General features: G+C 39.8%; 1 protein-coding gene across 8 annotated transcripts in view; it reads right to left on the bottom strand.

Annotated features, from left to right (window-relative positions):
- The window catches only part of znf516 (zinc finger protein 516), a 90,787-nt gene that overhangs the window by 23,026 nt on the left and 48,324 nt on the right, over nucleotides 1–19,437 (bottom strand). For all 8 annotated transcript variants that reach the window (XR_005992193.1, XR_005992192.1, XR_005992194.1 and 5 more), the window contains 2 exons: nucleotides 14,010–16,335; nucleotides 2,330–3,670 (listed from right to left, as the gene is read on the bottom strand). Coding sequence is in view for 4 of the 8 variants with exons in the window: in XM_041792923.1 (XP_041648857.1) it covers nucleotides 2,330–3,670; nucleotides 14,010–15,765 (3,097 nt within the window). In the remaining 4 variants the exon portion in view is untranslated. The remainder of the gene's footprint in view (nucleotides 1–2,329; nucleotides 3,671–14,009; nucleotides 16,336–19,437) is intronic.

Below are 19,437 nucleotides of genomic sequence, written 5' to 3'. Positions count from 1 at the left end.
GTTGGCAATGTTTTGTTGTACATGCAAAGTGCTTTGCACCATGTAAGTAATTAAAATCATAAACTGCTGTGTATTAAATATATGTAAGACAAACAAGAACTGCCATACAAAGTAGCATTCAAACCAAACCAGTTACTGTGAGATACTGTACAGGAAAACTGCAATATAATATATTGTTAAGCAAATCAGTTCAAATTTAATACTGTTAAATTAATTTTCAGAAACAGCCCTTACTGTTTTTTCATTAACAGTACAATCCTGTAAATTTTAGTGGCTGTAAAAACCTATTAATTTTACAGTAACATAATGGCATGATCTCTGCTGCCGGTTGATTCGTGTTATTTCACAGCAAGCATTTCAACGGGGCATATTTTTACCTTACTGATACCAAAGCAACAGAAATAGAAGTCCTGGGCATCTGATCCGGAGGGCATGTGCTGATGTCACTTTCAGCACAGGATATGACTGTTTGGTTGGACTGAGTGGTTTAAGACACTGCTAGCTGCTCAATGGGGAACAGATGAAAACAGGGGACAAACAGACTAATATCTGCTTAAATTAGGTATATCTGGACTCGACAGAGATCCATACTGTTATCTAAAGACACAGTGGATCATGACATCGATATGTGGTCATAAATCGAATTTCCTGATATTATACAGACCTGATTAAGAACACAAAGTAGAACCTGAAGGCACACATCAGCCTGGTTCATTCGTGATAGATACAAAACTGAATTCATGTAATTAATATTTACTGAGCTTTAGATCAGTTTTTTCTCCATATTATGCTGATTAATTTACTTCTTTTTACTCTACCGTAATACTAAAAAGATTTGCTCTGTAGTTAAACCTGTTTACAAAAATTCAGGATGTAACCCGCATGAAAATCAATGTACCCCAGCTGTTTTACTTAATCCAGTTGGATTTTAAATCCCTAGTGTCAGATACCTTTACTTCATGAAAGGTTCATGGAAATATCTTTTTTATATAACCACAGAAATCACGTTAATTTACAAGGACTGCTTTATTTAGTCTGTGATAAATATTGATGGATTATTTTTGGTCATTCCCTATAAAATCAGCTGTGTTAATCTAACATCACAGGACTATCTGTACACCAATAAAACATAATCCGTTGTCATAAAGTGTCTGTCACCTTATTATCATACTTGATTTGCTGAAAATTAAGGTCTTAATTTTCTTTCAAGATTAGAAGAAGTAGTAGAGGAATGTAGTTATTAAAAAGACAACACTTTTCAGCTGAAAAAGCTGTTGACTGTTTACTTCATACTGATTCCTGTCACTAGACTGCTCACTTGCGCTGCTATGATGTCACATACATACCCCCTATTGAGTAGTTGCAGGGCCAACTCCAGCACAATGCAAAGTTTTCACAAATATGCCAGCAAAGTTCCAATACTGGCATATCGCAGATGAATCAGTCCAATTAAGATGGTGTTTTTTTAACATGTGAAATTTTCAAATTAAAACATTATTGGAGATGGTATTTTTTTCACCAGTCTTTTTTTTAATACTACTTTTCATTTAATCAGTGGTTTCCAGGGAGCTCAGATGGCCTAGTGGTTGGTCACACCCCATGTACGTGTGCAGTCCGGGTTCAAGCCCATCCTGTAGCCCCTTTCTTGCATCTCTCTCCCCCACTCTCTCATTCCTGTTTCTATCTACTGCCCTCCTCTATCAATAAAGGCAAAAAACGCCCAAAAATATATCTTGAAAAACAGAGATTCCTGCCTTTAGGCAGTTCTACATGTGCCATGGGAATTGTCACAGCCAAAGGCGTTATTGTTACAATACAAAAACTAGAGTACAAGATACTGTATGATCTTTATTGCATGGATACGATGTGCCTTGAGATTTTGGCTTGATCTTAGGGGTGCCTAGAGCAAAAAAAAAACAAAAAACACTGCATTACAAATAACTGAAAATGCATTGTTAAAGTATCACTAATGTTTACAACCTTGTTTTGCATAACCCAATACATGTAGATATTAAACCACTGAAAATAAGAGAAAAAAGAAGAGCCTTCATTTATTTTCTGGTGATGTTACAATAAAAATATGAAACTTTCAGGTCAATTCAAACAGTGTCAGCTGTTTGCAGGATCAAGTGAAGGTGTGTCCTACTTGTATTGGTCTGATATTGGTCTCAAGTTGGTGTCCAACTGACACAGGGTTGGTCTAAATTAATCTAACCGCAAATTTGTAAATTTGTAATCATCCAAAAATCACAAAAAATAAACCCATACAATGCAATGTGTTACAACAAATTGACACAAATGCAAAAGAAATAATAAATCATTTTCCTACCAGTGGGATCCAGCAGGGCGTTGGCTGCACCCCAGCGATGGTAGAGGGCTGCCAGCTCATGGGGACTGTAGTTCTTCAGGAAGCTGAGAACATCAGCGGGCATCTCCGGTGTCTCTGCAATCGGCTCCTGCTTTACATTCCCCCGAACTTCTGAAGGCAAAGAAGATGCAGATGAGGAGGAAGAGGAAGAAGAGGAAGAGGAGGAAGGATTCTGCAGAGTGCCTCCATGTGCCTGGGAGGCCCCATAGTTGAGTCCTGCAGCAGAGCTATGGGTGATGGCGCTGGGCCTCGTAGCATTAGCCCGGCTCTGGCTGTGGTGGGAGTTGGGAAGCGGCTGATGAGGGGAACCTCTGGCTCGGCTGTACTCTGCAAGGCCGTGTTTGCTGGTCAGCATGAAGCCCAGACCCTCCTGAGGCATCAGATAGCGCTCAGAAATCCGGGATGACGAGGCAGAGCTGGGGCTCGGAGCCGAGGAGCGTGACAGGACTCCAGTGCTCTTCTCCAAGGAGCTGGAGGAGGAGGATGAACCTCCACGGGGGTAAATATCCACTTTGGGTCTGATGCGAGGCTGATTACTCTGATCCTCTGTGTGCCTGCTGGAGCTGTTGCCTGGTCGAACTGGGACTCTCCCAGCTTGGGTGCCTGAGGTGGATGAAGGGCCCCTGGAGAATGAAGAGGAGGGGGTAGCGGAGGATGATGACGGTGTGGCTGCTTGACTGCTTGGCTTGCTCTTCTTTTGGAGCTCACTGGAGTAGTTAGGGGGTCTGGTGCGTTGGGTGCGCATCAATGGAGGCAGCGGGGGACACTCTTTTCCCTCCAGGATGGGAGGAGGACCGGTGCGTCTCTTGGAGGATAATGAACTGTCCCTTGGGCCCTTAGTGCTAGTTTTCAGGGCCCATTTTGGTGCAATATTGGAGCTGCTGCTGTTGATGCGGTGTGCCACAGTCTGATGCATCCAGAGCACCTCGGGGTAGCGGGTGGAGTGGGAGCAGAAGGAGCACTTGTGGCTAGGAAGGCTCTTCCTGTCCAGGGAGATGATGCCCCTGCAGCCCTCGGCCCTCACACACAGATCCACAGGGGTTAATGTTGGATCAAGCGGGGAGGATCGAGCTGAATGGTAAGCACCAGGTGAAGAGCTGTTTAAACCCTGAAGGAGAGCTTTCTTCAGTTTGGGGTATCCACTAGGGGTGCCTCTGTCTGAGCTGGAGCTGGGGCTAGGGCTGGGGATGGGGCTTGGTCTGTCATCAGGTGCAGCTGGGTGTTGGGCACGTGCATGGGTCGAGTAAGTCTGCAGCTCTGAAGTGACTAAGTCAGAGAGGCTGCGGATGTAAGGCTTCTCATCTGTGGGGAAAAGAAAAGAGAACATACAGGTCAGAGAGTGCACAGGAAACCATACATGCTTGGTTCATGTAGTTCCAGATGGATGTAGTTCTGTTAAATGGCCACCAGGGTGCAGTATTGGCTAGTTTTCAGACATTTCCATTAGTTACTCTACCTGTAAACACAACCCTAAGTAAAAGTCTTCAATTACTGTGTAAATATATACATATCAAAATAAAAATAACAATAAATACTGCACACCACAATCACTGGATATAGTTTGATGGATTTTATGTGTTCCTAATAGACTAAAGCCCTTTTATTATATATAGATCCAAAAAGGTTGACAAAGTTTAGATGCTTAAAGGTGTCCTTCAGGTGTTTTTTTTTTTTTTAAATATGTTTTCGTTTTTTAGACGTATATAGGATCATACATGCAATACAGTTGACATAGTAATAAAAAACCATATAGTTAATGACATCAAACGCAGGGAAAAAATTTAGTTAATGCTCTTACTATTAGAGTTCATTTCAATTTAACTCTTTTGTGTGAAATTGATCTGAACATCATATATTGGTGAATATACACAGATGTTTCATTATTTCTACACCAATGTAACAGCATGTTTTAGAGAGGATATTTTGAATAGATAAGATTATGGTGTGCCTTGAGATTCTGGCTTGATCTTAGGTATGCCTTGGGCAGAAAAAGGTTGAAAACCACTGATAAATTCTGTACATATATAGGTGCAGTTCTATGCATTGTCCACAAGATGGTGTTAGTATCAGTTTGTTTATACAAGTACATTTTACACTTTTTTACCTCACTGCATGTTCAACTGCAGGGATTAAAAAAAACATAAGTAAAGCAATGCAATTGTAAAGCGAATATGTATTTTACAATAAACTGCATCAAAAATGGTTGGAAAAGCTTGTAAATAGAAGGCAAAATTTAAGTATAAATCCTCAATTTGAAATTCAGAATTGTTGTTTTTTTAATCAAAATACCATAAATCTTAATAAGCTAGGTCATAGATCCATACTTGATCACCAAACTCTCTAATGATCAAGCAGATCTGGTTCTACTACTCCTCTGTTTCACAAAAGCACCAGCTACACATGCCATCTGTTTCTCATTGGACTTCCTGTTGGCAACAAAACAGCTCAGGCTCTGCCAAGGTGACGCTCCTGGTCTGGCCAGTTATATAGGAAAGTGGTCAGGGTTGATGTGTCCTTTCTATCAGGCTCATATACAGTAGGTCCTTCAATAATTCATTAGTGAGCAGTCACATTAATTGGAAATAAGTAATTCAATATTGGGATTTCCTATAGTGTTACACAACGTATTCTTACTGCCCTTCAAAGTACATAGAGGTGGCACCCTGAATCTGACTTGCACTGGTCACCCTCACATACCCTGTTAGACCAAATGGTACAAGGCTGTTAAAATTATCTGTGTTTAATTGAAAATCCAAAATAGCTATTTCAGCTCTATTCCTCTGAGCTGACTGAACATATTTTTTAAGTAAACAGAAGGTAAAAGAATTTTGATAATAATCCCTTAATCTGCATAGTTTAATTTCTCTGGGCAATAGACAATAAAATAATAATGTCAATAAAATAAGTTGAGCTTACTTAAAACCAATTGTGGAAACTCCTTGCCTCAAAAATAACAATTAAAAATACTTTTGTGAGTTTAAATAACTTGTTTACTTCAATTACACTAACTTGATATTAACCAGTCTAGGGTGTACCCCGCCTCTCGCCCAATGACAGCTGGGATAGGCTGCAGCCCCCCCATGAACCCCCATGGGATAAGCGGTACAGAAAATGGATGGATGGATAACTTGATATTTATGAGTAATGCACACTGATGTTAAACGTTTTATTTTAAGTGTGCTACACTACTTTTAAATCAATTATTTTAAGTGTTTAATACTTTGATTCAAATGTTCATTTTAGTTTGGAGTACTAAGGCTACACTGTAAGCCCGGATGAGTTGAATTTACTTAAAAAATTTAAGGAAACTGGTTGCCCTAAAAAACTTAAGTACTGTATAATGAAAACTTCAGTGAATTTAAGTTTTTAAGTACAACAAATTAAATGCCAAGGTGATTTAACTTTAAATCTCTTGCAAAGTCAATTGCTCCCAGTTGTTTGGGTTATCTATTCTTCTGCAATACAAATCAACTCTATGTCAGTGGTAATTCAACTCCCATAGTGTTAAATTTAACACCTAAGCTGAGTTTATATAGTTCCCCAATAGTGATATACTGTAACATTCAAGTGTTTCTTTTTTCAAGATTTATTCTTGGCCTTTTTTGGATAGGACAGTGGATAGAGTCGGAAACAGGGAAGAGTCATGCAGGAAAAAGTGCCACAGGCTGGATTCAAACCCGGGTCGCCTGCGTACATGGCGCGCGCCTAAACCACTCGACTACCGGTGTGCCCCTGAAGGTGTTTCTAACACCATAGTAACTGCTTTAGTGTATTACTCAGGAAATTTAACAAGGCTATCACATAACTGTAACTTAAGGTAAGCAATAGACACTTACACTTTGCTCACTCATGCAGTTTGTTTTTTTTTCAGATACACTAGACTTTGTCGCCACAGCCAGGAAGTCTCTTACTCAGTAAACAATTTTGCTCATGGTGGAAAGTTTAAAAACTTGAAAATCTTGAACAATCCAACAGAAACCAGAAACTGATTACTGTACAATAGGCATCATCTAAACATATTCAAACACAATTTAAAACATCTCAAACACATATAAACACTCTGCATGAGAGCATCATGGGAAAATTATTCAAATTTTGAAAAGACACTGGGCGGGGCTAAAATAAATTGACTCTGCAGAGTTGATGGGATCAACACTGTCAAACAATTCCAACACTGAAGACCACAACACAAAGGAAATGAAGAGGTGTGGTTATGACTAAAACTTAGTAATTTAAGGGCATTTAACTTAAATTTATTCACACATTCAACTATGTCTACAAATTAGTAGGATATACTTAGCATTTTATAGTAATGCAATCAAACTAAAATAATTTATGTACATTGAAATTAAATCATTTAATTAGATATAAAGTCTGGGTTTACAGTGTAAATCATCTACTTTGAGTGCACAATACTTTTAAATCAATAATTTTAAGAGCACTTTAAATCCTGATAAATTCATAGAACCAAAATTATTATGGGTAACCAATTACCTTAGAAATCAAAGCAGTACTCACTGAAAAATTGCATTTTAAAGATATTTTAATTTACCATTCCACCTAGGGTAGGCTAATTTAAGCAACCAATTAAGCAACCATTCATTAACATAAACTCCAAAATATACATAGTGTCCTATAGGTGGGACCTTCGTAACTAAGTCAGTTACTTCACTCACGGTAGGCATTCTGGGAAAACTCAGCAGATTTAGGGATGGTTGTCAAATAATTTGACTTTTTACTGTCCTTTCCTACAGTGCAGAGAAAACAGTTACAAGTTCTAATTACTAATTTGTTTAAAACAATTAAACTTAAGTAAATCAAGTTCTTTAGCTTTAATGGCAAAGCAGTACCAGTAACTTGCTTAAAGTGTTTATAACAAAAACTGAGTTAGTTCAACTCAGTGTTTCTGAGTAAAGCTGTTGTTAGTGTTTACAGTGCATGAGCGAAGTTCACTCCTCAGTTTGAGAAGTCCTGCATGCGGGCCAACTTCAACACAGTAAGGATGATATACGAAGCTCTCAGGAAGAGCGCTTTCTGGCACAAAGTGCACCTTCCAGTCACTGTTACTTACAGTCAGTCAAATAAGCATATTTTAATAGGCATGCCTAACCAAAATTAAAACGTGAAAGACATGAGGGAAAACTGCAGTGGATGAGAAACATATAAATGACATATTTTAACGAGAGCCACTACTAAAAAACTTCTCTGTAACCAGTTAGGACAAATATTTTGAGTGTTTTGAATTTGTTGGGTTTTACAGTGTTTAAATACACATAATACACAATGACAAAGACAAATGCAGCCGTTTAGTCTGTGCGCACCACAGTGCTGACAGCCTGTTGTTGCTTAAACCATTGTATTGTAAAATGTGGAGTAAACAACATAAAGTTTGTGCTCTGGAAGCAAACACAGACCTAATCTAAACTATCCATGAAACCTAGTCACTGAAAGCTACGGTACAAATGTAACCTCAATTCCACACTTTGTAGAGCTGTTTGAAAGAATGTACAGATGTCAGCTCTCACCAGGAGTGAAACTGAACAGAAAAAAAAGTCACAGTTATAGAGATGCACAGTGCAGAGCTTCAAGATGTGTGCACAATATTAAGGAGCACATATATTCTAAAAGCCTATCTTGTTGGTATATTTGTACACTTAATTCTTCATTCCCAAAAGTAACCTGACAGTATATTCCTAAGGGACATGTTGAGATTAAACTGTCCTTTGAGTGACTCTTCCCTCAATGTCTGGATCCCGCTCAATCAGGAGGTGACTCTATAAATAACAGATCCCTCAGACATCGGGCAGCCTGGCTGGCTCAGAGGTAAGAGGAGTGGATGAGACAGTAAAGGTGTCACAGGAGGTGACCTTAGAGATTAGGAAAGAGTCACAACAAACAGAGAGAGAGAGAGTAAAAAAGAACAGATAAACAGGCAGATTTATTGTGGAAAATAAATGAATGAATTGCTGTTTTCTTCCCACTTCTTTTGTAATTTCTTTTACTATCTTGCTATACTTTTACTCTTCTTAAACATATTACTTGTGCCTAGAGATTTCCTTATCTTGATTTTCTATTTTATATTATTTCATATTGTGAATACAAGGTTCATTAATAAGTGAATCCCTGGTAGGGCTGGGAAGATCAGCCCACGGATTTGTCTGTGCCCCTGAAAAACCCAGAGAACGGGCCCTCCCCAAGGGATGAGTTGATGATGTCATTGCATGTCTGTCTGATCGGTAGCGTCAGTGATTGCATCCTTACCTGATTTTGGAGTTAAAAAGTGCATGTTTCAAGCTGTTGATAGGTTCTGATGCTGAATTCATTTGCGCTACTTTTGAACCCCTTTCAACCACTTTTTCATTTTGTGTAATTTTCACCCACTTTTGCTTCGTTCTATCAATTTTGTGCCACTCTGCATACATTTTTGCAGCATTGTAACCCCTTTTCATCACTGTTTTCAGACACTTGTTGCCTGTTACCCATTTTTACCATTTTATAATCCCATTTCGACACCTTTACAGCCCTTTCCTAACACTTTCAAGGCTTTATGCCACTTTTAAACCCTTTCCACCATTTTTTCTGCCTGATCCTTACCTATTTTTGCCACTTTTAACCAATTGTTTCTTCTGTTGATCCATATTTGCCAGTATTAACTCTTTTCACCACTTTATACACCCACTTTTTGCCAATTTTCACCAAATTAAATATTTTATGCTCCTTTCTTGCCAATTTTTACCAATTTTTACTGTTTTTTTCTGCCTATTTTTTGCCTATGCTAATCAACTGCGGCTTTTACTCCATTTGAGAAAATGGGTTTACATATATATTATGGCTCAAATACTTTTCAAAAATATATATTTGTTGCTTTGATAAGAGTTGTTATTATTCAGGTTAAAAAATAAGAACATATGTTATCACAGCTTAACCTAACAATAGACCATGATTTTGCTGACCTTCATAGCCTCCAGTTTGGCTGGGAAAGCCCCCCTCCCTTATCCCCACTTATGGCTGGCCTTGAGGTTGGGAAATTGATTCAGATTAAATTGCAAAATGGACTGCTACAGTTTTGAAATCACAAGTGGTGCAATATTTCTTTACCTGAAATGTGTGTCAAAATACCATTTTGAAAAAAAATTTCAGCAGCAGAGAAGTTATGCCCTACACATCATTCAAATATCCATATGGAATTTCCAATATGTGTTAAAATAATTACAACTAGATATCTTTTACAATTGTTCAGCCCTAGTTTAATCTGTTTAATTCTGTGGTGGTTACTTTAGGAAAAAAATTTGCTATCAGATTATTTTTCAATATCGTTCACCCTTATTCCCTTTGGAAGCCTTTCTCATTTGTCTCTGTGTGTCTGTTGTACGGAAGAAAGTGACAATAAAGTTTCATTACACTTGATCTAAACTCATTCACTCACACTTAGCTGTATCTATCAATGCTACAGTGTCTCTGATGTGTAATATACATTTGTTTGTATTGATAAGCTTAAAGAGAACTACAGTTCCTGAAACTAGACACTATGCCAGAGCATTTGGAGTCATAGAGAACTTATAAAACTATAAAAGGAAGTAAAGCCTGCCCTTAACGACTAGAGAACATGACCGTTGTTGTTTCAGGCTCGTAATTGGTTGTTATACCATAGACAACATCACTGAATAGTTAAAGGAAACACAGAGGCAGATTTTCATTGCAAAGACATAAAAGAGAGCAAAAAACATATTCACGCAGAGATAAGGGGGGTGAGGGGAGTTTCCTGAGACAGGAAGACCTGAAATAGCACACGGCCCGATCAGGCCTGAAGAAATGCTGCTGCTATTTTTGAATGTCTGTTCTAACGGGGAGGAATGGAAGCAATCACTACAGCTCTGAGCTATCCACTGTCCTAACCTGCACAAACAGTGTTTCCAGAGAGATTTTCAGATCAAACATTAAGACCACAAAGCTCTGAAGTGAAAACACAGGAATCCTTCCTTTAGCCTATTTCAGTCATGATTACGGGTGTTTTGCCCTTGCATGGGTAGGCTTTTCTTTTTCTTTTTGCTCTGCTCTGTTTATTGGTTGTGGAGGTGAAAAAATGACAGGCATTCCAAAAATGCCCTCATCTCTACTGACATGCCACTGAAAGTCACAAGGTTTCACTTAACTGTCGGCTTTATCGCCCTGGGATACAAAATAATGGCTGGTTGTTAACAGCATATCAGTGGTGCTAAAGTTTTATTGGCATTATTTGATAGTCATTTTGACCAACTCTCTGTAAAAGAGGTTCAGTGGGATGCCATTCTGATATTTGGCCACACGGTGGCTCCAGTTCCCGCTCCATAGAGACGGATGAGCTTCTCCCACACAAAGCCCATTTCATCAACAGATGTTTACTACAGAGTGACAGAGTCAGAGGCCTCCAGTGGGAGGCTTTAAAGGGCTTACAGTCATTTCTGTCACTAAAACCCCCGCAGAACATCTTATTACTGACAACCTTATATGTATGACATTCCTAACATAGCAAAACATCTTATGATGTTTGGGTTTATTGTGCTGGTTGACTTATTTTTTCTCTTCAAGGGTTTTGCTGCTGGGTATGTATGTTGTCTTTGTTAGTTTGCAGTTGTTTGGGTCGTTCTGACACATTATAATGTTTGCTTATGTGTTTGTGAAAGCACAGACAAACATTTTTATTATTACAGACATTTATTATTAAGATGCTATGTTATCAGGGTTAATTCATTACATTTAAATAGACAAAAGAACATTAAAATGGCAAAAAAGGTCGCGAACAAGAAGATAAACAGCAAACACCCAAATCCAGGGCCATGATTATGGATTTTTGACTTTGGGCAACAAGATTATGCAATTTTATAATCATTTATTACAAATTCAGAGTTACTTATTCATGCTGAGTGTAACCCAGTGACTCTCACTGGGATAATTAGCTGAAATCCTACTCCCAGCTTTCAAATTAAACAAAGGCAATACACTTATTGCCCTAACATTAATGTTCCAGTTTAGAAAAAAATATTTAATTATCAAAGCAAAATAGAAAAAAAAAACATGGCTTATACAAAAGAAATGGATGTTGCCACTCTGACATTGCCTACTGGTAGGTCAGCTCCCCATCCTTAACCTTAATTTTCATAATTTCATTAAAGTTCTTGTGAAGAGACTTAAGCTAGTCATAAAAATTAGCAAAAATTGACATTAATGCCTCTTTATAAGCTACAAAAGCAAAAAATATACAGAAGAATATGGATTGACATTTTCTACAGTTCTTAATGCCTGAAACTGTTAATATTGATAGGTGTTAGATGGATTAAGTAAGTGCATGCTGCAAAAACAGCTTTGTTTATTACATTTTATGGACGAGATTAGGGATTGGTACCTTTTACATTTGAACCGGTACAGTACTGATTGCCAGTACCTGTGAACCGTACACAACGGTACCCATTTTCGGTACTTTTAAGTGTGAATAATATGCAATTATAAATGCTATATAGCCTCAGCACTACTGAATTTTCAATATCAAAACACTATCAGATATCAAATATATCAAAACAACATCAAACACCATTTGTAATGTAACATTACCAGTGTTTGGAAAACCTAAACTACTATAACTACCGGGTGTTTTTCTTTATATTTCACAAATTAAAACCCAGCCCCACTGCCCCCTATTCCTCCAATTTCCGCTCTTGTAAAAATGTGTGTTGGGATCCATGGAGGGAGAATAAGTGTAAAACAAATGAACAATTGAGTATGGAGTCAAAATAACTTAATAAATAGATAAAGGTATAAAATTGTTTTCCAACAAAACTAAGATGTCATCTTTACCTGGTAAGGGCAGTCTACTCCTCACTCATCAATCAATCATGTGACCGTCCACGTAGAAGCATAAACGTCACACACAGGGTCTGTTACAGTATATTTGTACTTACTGCAAAAAGTTAACAGAAAGTGGCAAATTGTTTCATTCTCTGATGAAAATAAGCAGTGAGGACGAGCCTATGGCTCTGTCACTCCTTCATAATCACTCTGGATCCATCCATCCTGATAGAGCGCTTAAAACAGGACCAGCTGCGCCAAGTTAGAGAGATGGAGAGCAACTTTTAGGACACACTCACACCAGGCAGTCTGCACTGTGCCGTAATCCAGTGTCTGTTAGGTGACTGAGCGAACAAACTTATCTCTCTATCTTCTATATTTCGTTGGTTGATATCCACATTATAAACGGGCAAATCATGGTGTTTACAGTGAGGATTCGGCACGAGAGAGAGAGAGAGAGGGAGAGAGAGAGAGAGGGAGGGAGGGGGGCGAACAAGCAGGAAACAGTGGGAGCTGATCTGAATCATCAGTCAACACACTGCTTCCTCAGATTAGAAGTTTTGCCGTGGTAAACCTTGAACTTTAGATCACAAATATTGCAGCGTAATCTGCATCGTATCTTGAAAAGTGGAGCACTACCTTCGACCGCTTCCTATCAGCCATGCTTGTTTTGTTGATTCAGTTAGCTGCTACCGACGTCATTACTCTCATGCGTGCAATGCTGCGTTCGTGTTCGGCATGGGAAATTGACTACTCTTCCACTCTCTTGCAGTCACAAGAATGCGTTTAGGTACCGAAACATGGTACTGTTTGATTTTACATGAATCGGTACTCAGGAGTACTGACAGAATTCGGTCGGTACCTATAAAAGTATCTGAATCTGGTATCCATCCCTAGACGAGATCTTTGATGAGCAATAGTTTTTACTGTTTAAATAGAGCACAATGAGATTTTGGGTTAAACAACTACAGCACTGATCAGAAAAGCAATAATGTATCATCAAAACCAAGATTAAGCACCTTTATTCCTTTTTAACGAGATTTGAATGTATTAAGATGTCATATTAGAGGAGTTGTTGTTTTTTTTTTTTTTTTTTTTTGTTAATGGAAGCATTGTAAGTTCGTAGCAACTTGTCAATAACAGCTTGCAATGCCCTAAAGCAGTAGTTCCCAAAATGGGGATCAGGACCCACAATAGGTTTAAGTACATCAAGAAAAATTATATATGGAATCGGAGGGTTTATTCTGCTTCCAGCCTTCCTTCAAATTAATTACTCAATAAAATAGTGGGTTTTTTAGGCTGTTCTGTTATTTTGTGTTGTTCTTGTACCAGCGTTGGGAAATAAGTTGTGAATTTGCGAGCCACTGCCAAACATTATATATACTTTACCTGCAGCACTGATCACCAAATAGTGTGCTGTGACATTCTGGTGTGACTAAAGGCAAGTCTGAGTGTGTGATAAAAATTTGCATAACCACAGGTATTATTACTCCAACAACACAAAAGCTAAAGATACTGTAACATACATTGAAGAGACTATTTTGGATATGAATATTTTGTTGCTTGAGATCTCTGCTTGATCTCAGATGTGCTTTGGGCAAAAAAATTGAAAAACACTAGGTAAGACCCTCATTTTTAGTAAATAATGATAACCTGAGGTTACAAACCAACTTAAAGGTCAGCTCGGGTAGAATCAGATTTCTGTTTGTGACTGCAGAATTGCCCCTTCTGGCCATTTAACGCATTGCATGTTTTAGAAACCCTGCAGTGGTTACATCAATTTTAACAGTCTATGGATAAAACCAAAGTTTTGACTGACCTGTAATCTCTCCAGAGTTTGCTGTTCCCATCTCTGAGGCCTGGTCTCCAAGTGTAGATGCTGGCGGAGAGTCTCCATACCCGGGGGTGCTGGGTCGGCTCGGGGAACCTGACTCTGGATCACTGGTGGAGCCCCATGCAGTTCTTTCCTTTTCTCCCACAGATGCTCTACCTCCATCCTTTCTGTGGACCCGCTGGTGGACAATCAACTGGTGACGACTGCGAAACACCTTCCCACACTCGAAACACTCGTTGGACCTGGAGGAGGCTTGCGACTGAGATGGTCTCCTTCGATCCTGGCGGGAGGAAGGCCTGTACTCAGAGTCGCTGAGACTCTCTGGTGTCCGGTCCCCTGAAGATGCATGGCCCAAACCAGAGCTGCTGCGCCGCCCTGATGTGCTGCGCTTCTCTTGACTTTGCAGAACAAAACTACTGCTCTCCTTCTCGAAAACCACAGCCGCTTCAGCAAGGGCTTCCTCACCCATACTTCCTCCTCCATTTGAGGCTTTGAAACTCTGCTCCACTGGCTCCACCACCCTTCCTTTGGTTGCTAATTGCCAGGCCTGGTAGCTGCAGACTGGATCTAGCTCTGGGATTCTTTGACCAAGCACTATCTTCTCGCTCTCCTCTTTCTCCTCTTCTTCAGGGTTTTTCAGAATAGGCTGAAGGTTTAGGTAGTCAAGGTAGCGTCTCTTAGCAGCTGGTGAGTCCTCATCATCACTGAGTCTGGATTGGCTTTGGGATTTCTTGCCATAGCTAAGACCGTGGACTTTCTCGTGGGCCCGCAGGCTCTCTCTGTTGTGGAACAGGTTACCACATTTGGAACACACTTGATAATTGGATGTGACGGAGCATGTGACACTGTCAGGATCCTGTGCAACATCGTTGATGGTTGCAGGAACTTCAGGTGAATCTGCTTTCGATCGGGACCTGGATTTGGTGTTGTGTGTTTTCATGTGTGATTTGAGGAACCAAGCTTCTCGGAAGCGTCGTCCACAGATTCGACAGCAGTGGTCTAAGATTCCGGCATGCTTCTTCATATGTGACTTCAGAAACCAGGCCTGGGTAAAGACCTGGCCACATGTTTCACATGGGAAGGTCCCATCACTTTGAGGTTGGAGGTTGTCAGTTTCTGCCACTGCTTCCTCTTTAACAACAGTCTCCTCCTCTGGGTCTACTGTTATGTGGACCTTTTCAATGTGGCTAAGGAGCTGGTCCTCTCTCAGAGCCTCGTAACCACAAAGACGGCAGCAGTAAGGCCTCTGGTCACTTGCTGACTTCTCTCTTTTCACACTTCTCCCTGGGACTTTCCTCCGACTATCCTCACTACTATCGCCATTAATCATCCGGTTACAGGCTGAGCTGCTCTTAGTCGGACTCGTGCCTCCATCAAGACCCTCTGAAACGCTCATCTCCTCCTCTTCAGCCCCACCATCTTCATCCTCATTGGAGTGGTGGCTGGACAGCGTGCCCAGTTTGTGGCTGCGGATGTGGACTTTGAGATTGCCTTTCTGAGAGGCTCTGTGGTCACAGTAGGGGCATTTGTAAGGACGAGCACCCGTGTGGCGTCTCATATGCTGCGACAACGAACTGAGAAACGGGAAGCTGCGTCCACAGATGCCGCAGTCAAAAGCCCCTGAGAGTTTGTCATCCTCAGCTTCGACATCGTTTTCAGGGTTGCCTTTACCTCTGAGCAGCCTCTCCCTCACACCTCCTTCCCGGGTCTCCATCAACTCAACTCTCTCTCTAGTAGTCATTGTACAAACTAAACAACCCTCTCAACCTAGCCTCTCACACGCTCAATGAAACTTGAATCTACTGCTATCTGCAGCTGCACATCTAGGGAAATCTAGTGAGTCTTTTTGGTCAGTTAAAATACTATCTGCCCTTACTCATCCAGAGATACAGCTGCTTGCACAGCAGCTTATTTAGTACCCTCCAGTTACTCGATGCAACACTGTCTATCCATCTTCATCTGCCAGTGAATCAGTGCCTCAAGCTATCTGCATGTTACAGGCACAATAGAAGACTATACAGAGTAGCTTTATCATTTAGACAGATGTAGCTTAATGCTAACACCTTCTCATGCAAGTAAAGATACAAGTGAGGTTTAATGTGTATTTCAGTAGAAAGCAATTTCTGTAGTCATTACATCAATGGGCAGACAGTTTGGGTTTTTTTCCATCATGGTAATCCAACACCATGTTTCTTCTTCATTTTAAAGGACTCTCTTCATTTCTCTTGAGTTTTTAATCACAATAGCAGCTTCCAGACCATGCAATAATGCCCTCTTCTTGTAAAGCCTGCAGGCACTGTTTATCCTCCACCTAGAGATGAAAGAGAAAGAGGAGACAAAATGGAGCAAAGGTTAGTAAAGAAACAGAAAACATAGGAGCACAATTTTTACTAAGGTGCAAAGAGTTAAAGGATGCATAAATTTAGCCTTTGCACATCTACTCAGCCCATCTTGTTCACAGTTTAGCTAGGTACCATGTTGTTGGACTGCAAAGCTTCTTTAAATGCCATTATCACAAGACAAATGCCCAACAGAAGTAGCACAAAATCATAGACTTCAACACACATTTCACACAGATCCTATGTGGATAGAGAAAATAAAAATGCCTGAATGGTCGGCAGATGTATGAAGTAGGCTGCCCAGGTATAGTGCACGAGAGGAACATGGAAAATCACCCTCGCTCTCCAAGGCACACCTGCTCAAATGCATGTTAGTATAAAATAGTGCATGTGTTGAAGGGAGCAAGATCCAACTGTCTGCCATTCTGATGAGTTGTTTCCGACCAGTTTGCCAGTACACAACTGGGAAAAGCCCAGGAGGAGAGGCAGAGGAAGTTCATAAGAAAATATTGATTGTCTTTCTGCAAAATCTACATGTCCCAAAGATCTAATTAATTGATCAAATTGATCTACTGCCAAGACATATCTTATGGGCTAAGGTCAAATCAAAACGAACAAGTAGATCATAAATAAAAGATCAAACACATAGTATACACATTTTTTGGATTAAGTTCATCAAAGTTCAGTTTAATAATGAAAATTAAGAGGACACTGGGGCGCAGATGGCCTAGTGGTTAAGGTGTGCCCCATGTCCAAGGGCAGCCTGGGTTCAAGTATAGACCATGGCTCCTTTCTTACATGTCTCTACCCCAGTCTGTCATCCCTGTTTCTGACTCTATCCACTGCCCTCCATATATATAAAGGTATGAAAAGGTTTAATGTTTTCTTCCAAATGTTGTCCAACAAAAATCAACATCTGGAGAGAAAGCATGACACAAATCAAGTCAGTCATAACAATTAGGTATTTTAGTGCAAGAGTGTCTAATGCCCAAAGGCATTCTCGGAAAACCATGTAGATTATGGGATGATTGTCAAATAATTTGAGTACAATGACAAAAAAATATTCAAGTGACTGAGTATTGTTTACTTAAAACTAAAAATGTGCTCAAACAACTCAGAAATAGGGCTGAAATAGCTATTTTGGATTTTAAGGTTAAATAACTCATTTTAACAACCTTGTACTGTTCAGTCTTACAGAGTAGCACAAGCCCCTTTATAATGCCCCATGCAAGACATATCACATTGATCACCATCCAGATTTTTTTAAAGAAAAATGTTGCTGCTATTATGATAGCAAAGATGAAGAGACACAAAACATATGTATAAAGACAAGCAAAAACCAGATCAAGAATCCATCCTGCAACCAGTGCATTACGCACTGTAGCCTATGTACTGTATGTGTGTTTGGTCCACCAACCGAACACAGCTGGCACCAATATTTGGTTTCCTTCCAAAGTCACATTTGATCACACGAGTTTCTGTGAGATCTGTTTTCTGTGGAATCAATGCTAAAAAAATCTTCGCTGTAAATTGCAAGTGTGTGGCTGGCCAAAACAACCAGGGTGAGTATTTCTAGGAAAAAAAAAAAAAAAAATTTGAAAAGACTTTTGAAACTGTCCTTTTGTCTTGAGTCCCCCATGTTAAAAATGTTACGACTTTAAAATTGACCTGCCAGCCTAGGTCATGTTTTTTTAAAGAAAATTATTCTCCTGCCTTGTTTGAAGTGGAAAGAGTTGACAAAGGCAACAGTGCTACAACTGACCTAGTCTGACACCTACTCTGCAGCAGCAGATATAGGCGGTAATATTAACTATGCAGGAATCATAATCCTGTTTGCTTTTGTAGATCAAAAAGAGACATCAGTGTTAATTTCAGTTTCTTTTATACCCAGCTTCTCCTCACAAGAACTTTAAATGAATTTTATCTGACCCAAAACCACATTTACAGTTGACTGTAGCTGAATTCATGAATAAAGTTTATGTATCTATGACAGTACTATACACAAGCATGTGTATGTGGTTGTGAATGTCCATGAGTCCCGCAGGGCTCGGGGGCTCTCACACCACACTGGCTGAGTCGACACTTTACACAATCAGAGTGGGAGGGTGGGGGATAGTCGGGGGGTGCTCTGTTCACATCAGCAAGATCAGCAGTGCCACCATATTCTCTCCCCACTCTGGCCTCACAAACCCGCCTCAACTGACACCATCACATGACAGGGATCTTAAGTACACAACAGGAAGTGGCTCTTCAGACAGTTTGCTTTGCTCTATTTCTCAGACGGGAGTTGAACAGGGTCAGGGAGAGAGTCACACAAAAAATAAGGAGGGTGAAAACATTTGACATTTCCTTCCAAAAGTCTGTTCTACAACTGAAACCTTAAAATCCAGCTCTATTTGATACAAACGTTTAATTTTATGTCCTTACACATGTCAGACTAATGGCAGCACATTTCACTGATGTTAACATCTTCTCATAAAAGTCACGTAGATATAATCACATCTTTATTCTTTTCTCTCATCTCTCTGGAAATGACAGTAAATAAGATCTCTCTCTGCTCTAACTGTTGATCACCGACACACTCTTTATTTTACTGGGGTATTAATTTCAGCAGATGCTCGAGCCTGAGAGTGGGACTATATGAAATGTGACTGACAGCATTATTACAGGCTATTATATAAAGTGCCAGAGCCCATAAGCTGAGTTACTGCCAGCCTGTAATTATAAGTGGATAATTGATCATAATCATAAGAGAATAAGGTGGTGGTGGAGGAGGGAAGTTAGCACAAGAACAATCATATGTCTTAAACTCTCACACTGAAAATGACTACCCTGCTCCAGAGCCACCTATCTATCCACAATGATTTATGCTATTGAAATCAGTGCAGCTTCAATGGATCCCCATGCTTCCTCCTGGAGTGCTTAGTAAGCTGAGGCTTTCAGCAAACAAGTGCCACTACAGCCAGAAGTGCAGCTGCGGCTGACATGACTGCTCAACTGAATTTATTTTGAGATGTAGATCTTTTTGTTTCTATGTATGATAAACAAAGCTGTAAGGAAGTAATTTATCACAT

The sequence above is a fragment of the Cheilinus undulatus genome, linkage group 8 (genome assembly GCF_018320785.1).
Source record: "Cheilinus undulatus linkage group 8, ASM1832078v1, whole genome shotgun sequence".
Lineage (NCBI taxonomy): Eukaryota > Metazoa > Chordata > Actinopteri > Labriformes > Labridae > Cheilinus > Cheilinus undulatus.
Note: the sequence above shows the minus strand (reverse complement) of the source record. Positions and strands in the feature narration are given on the sequence as shown.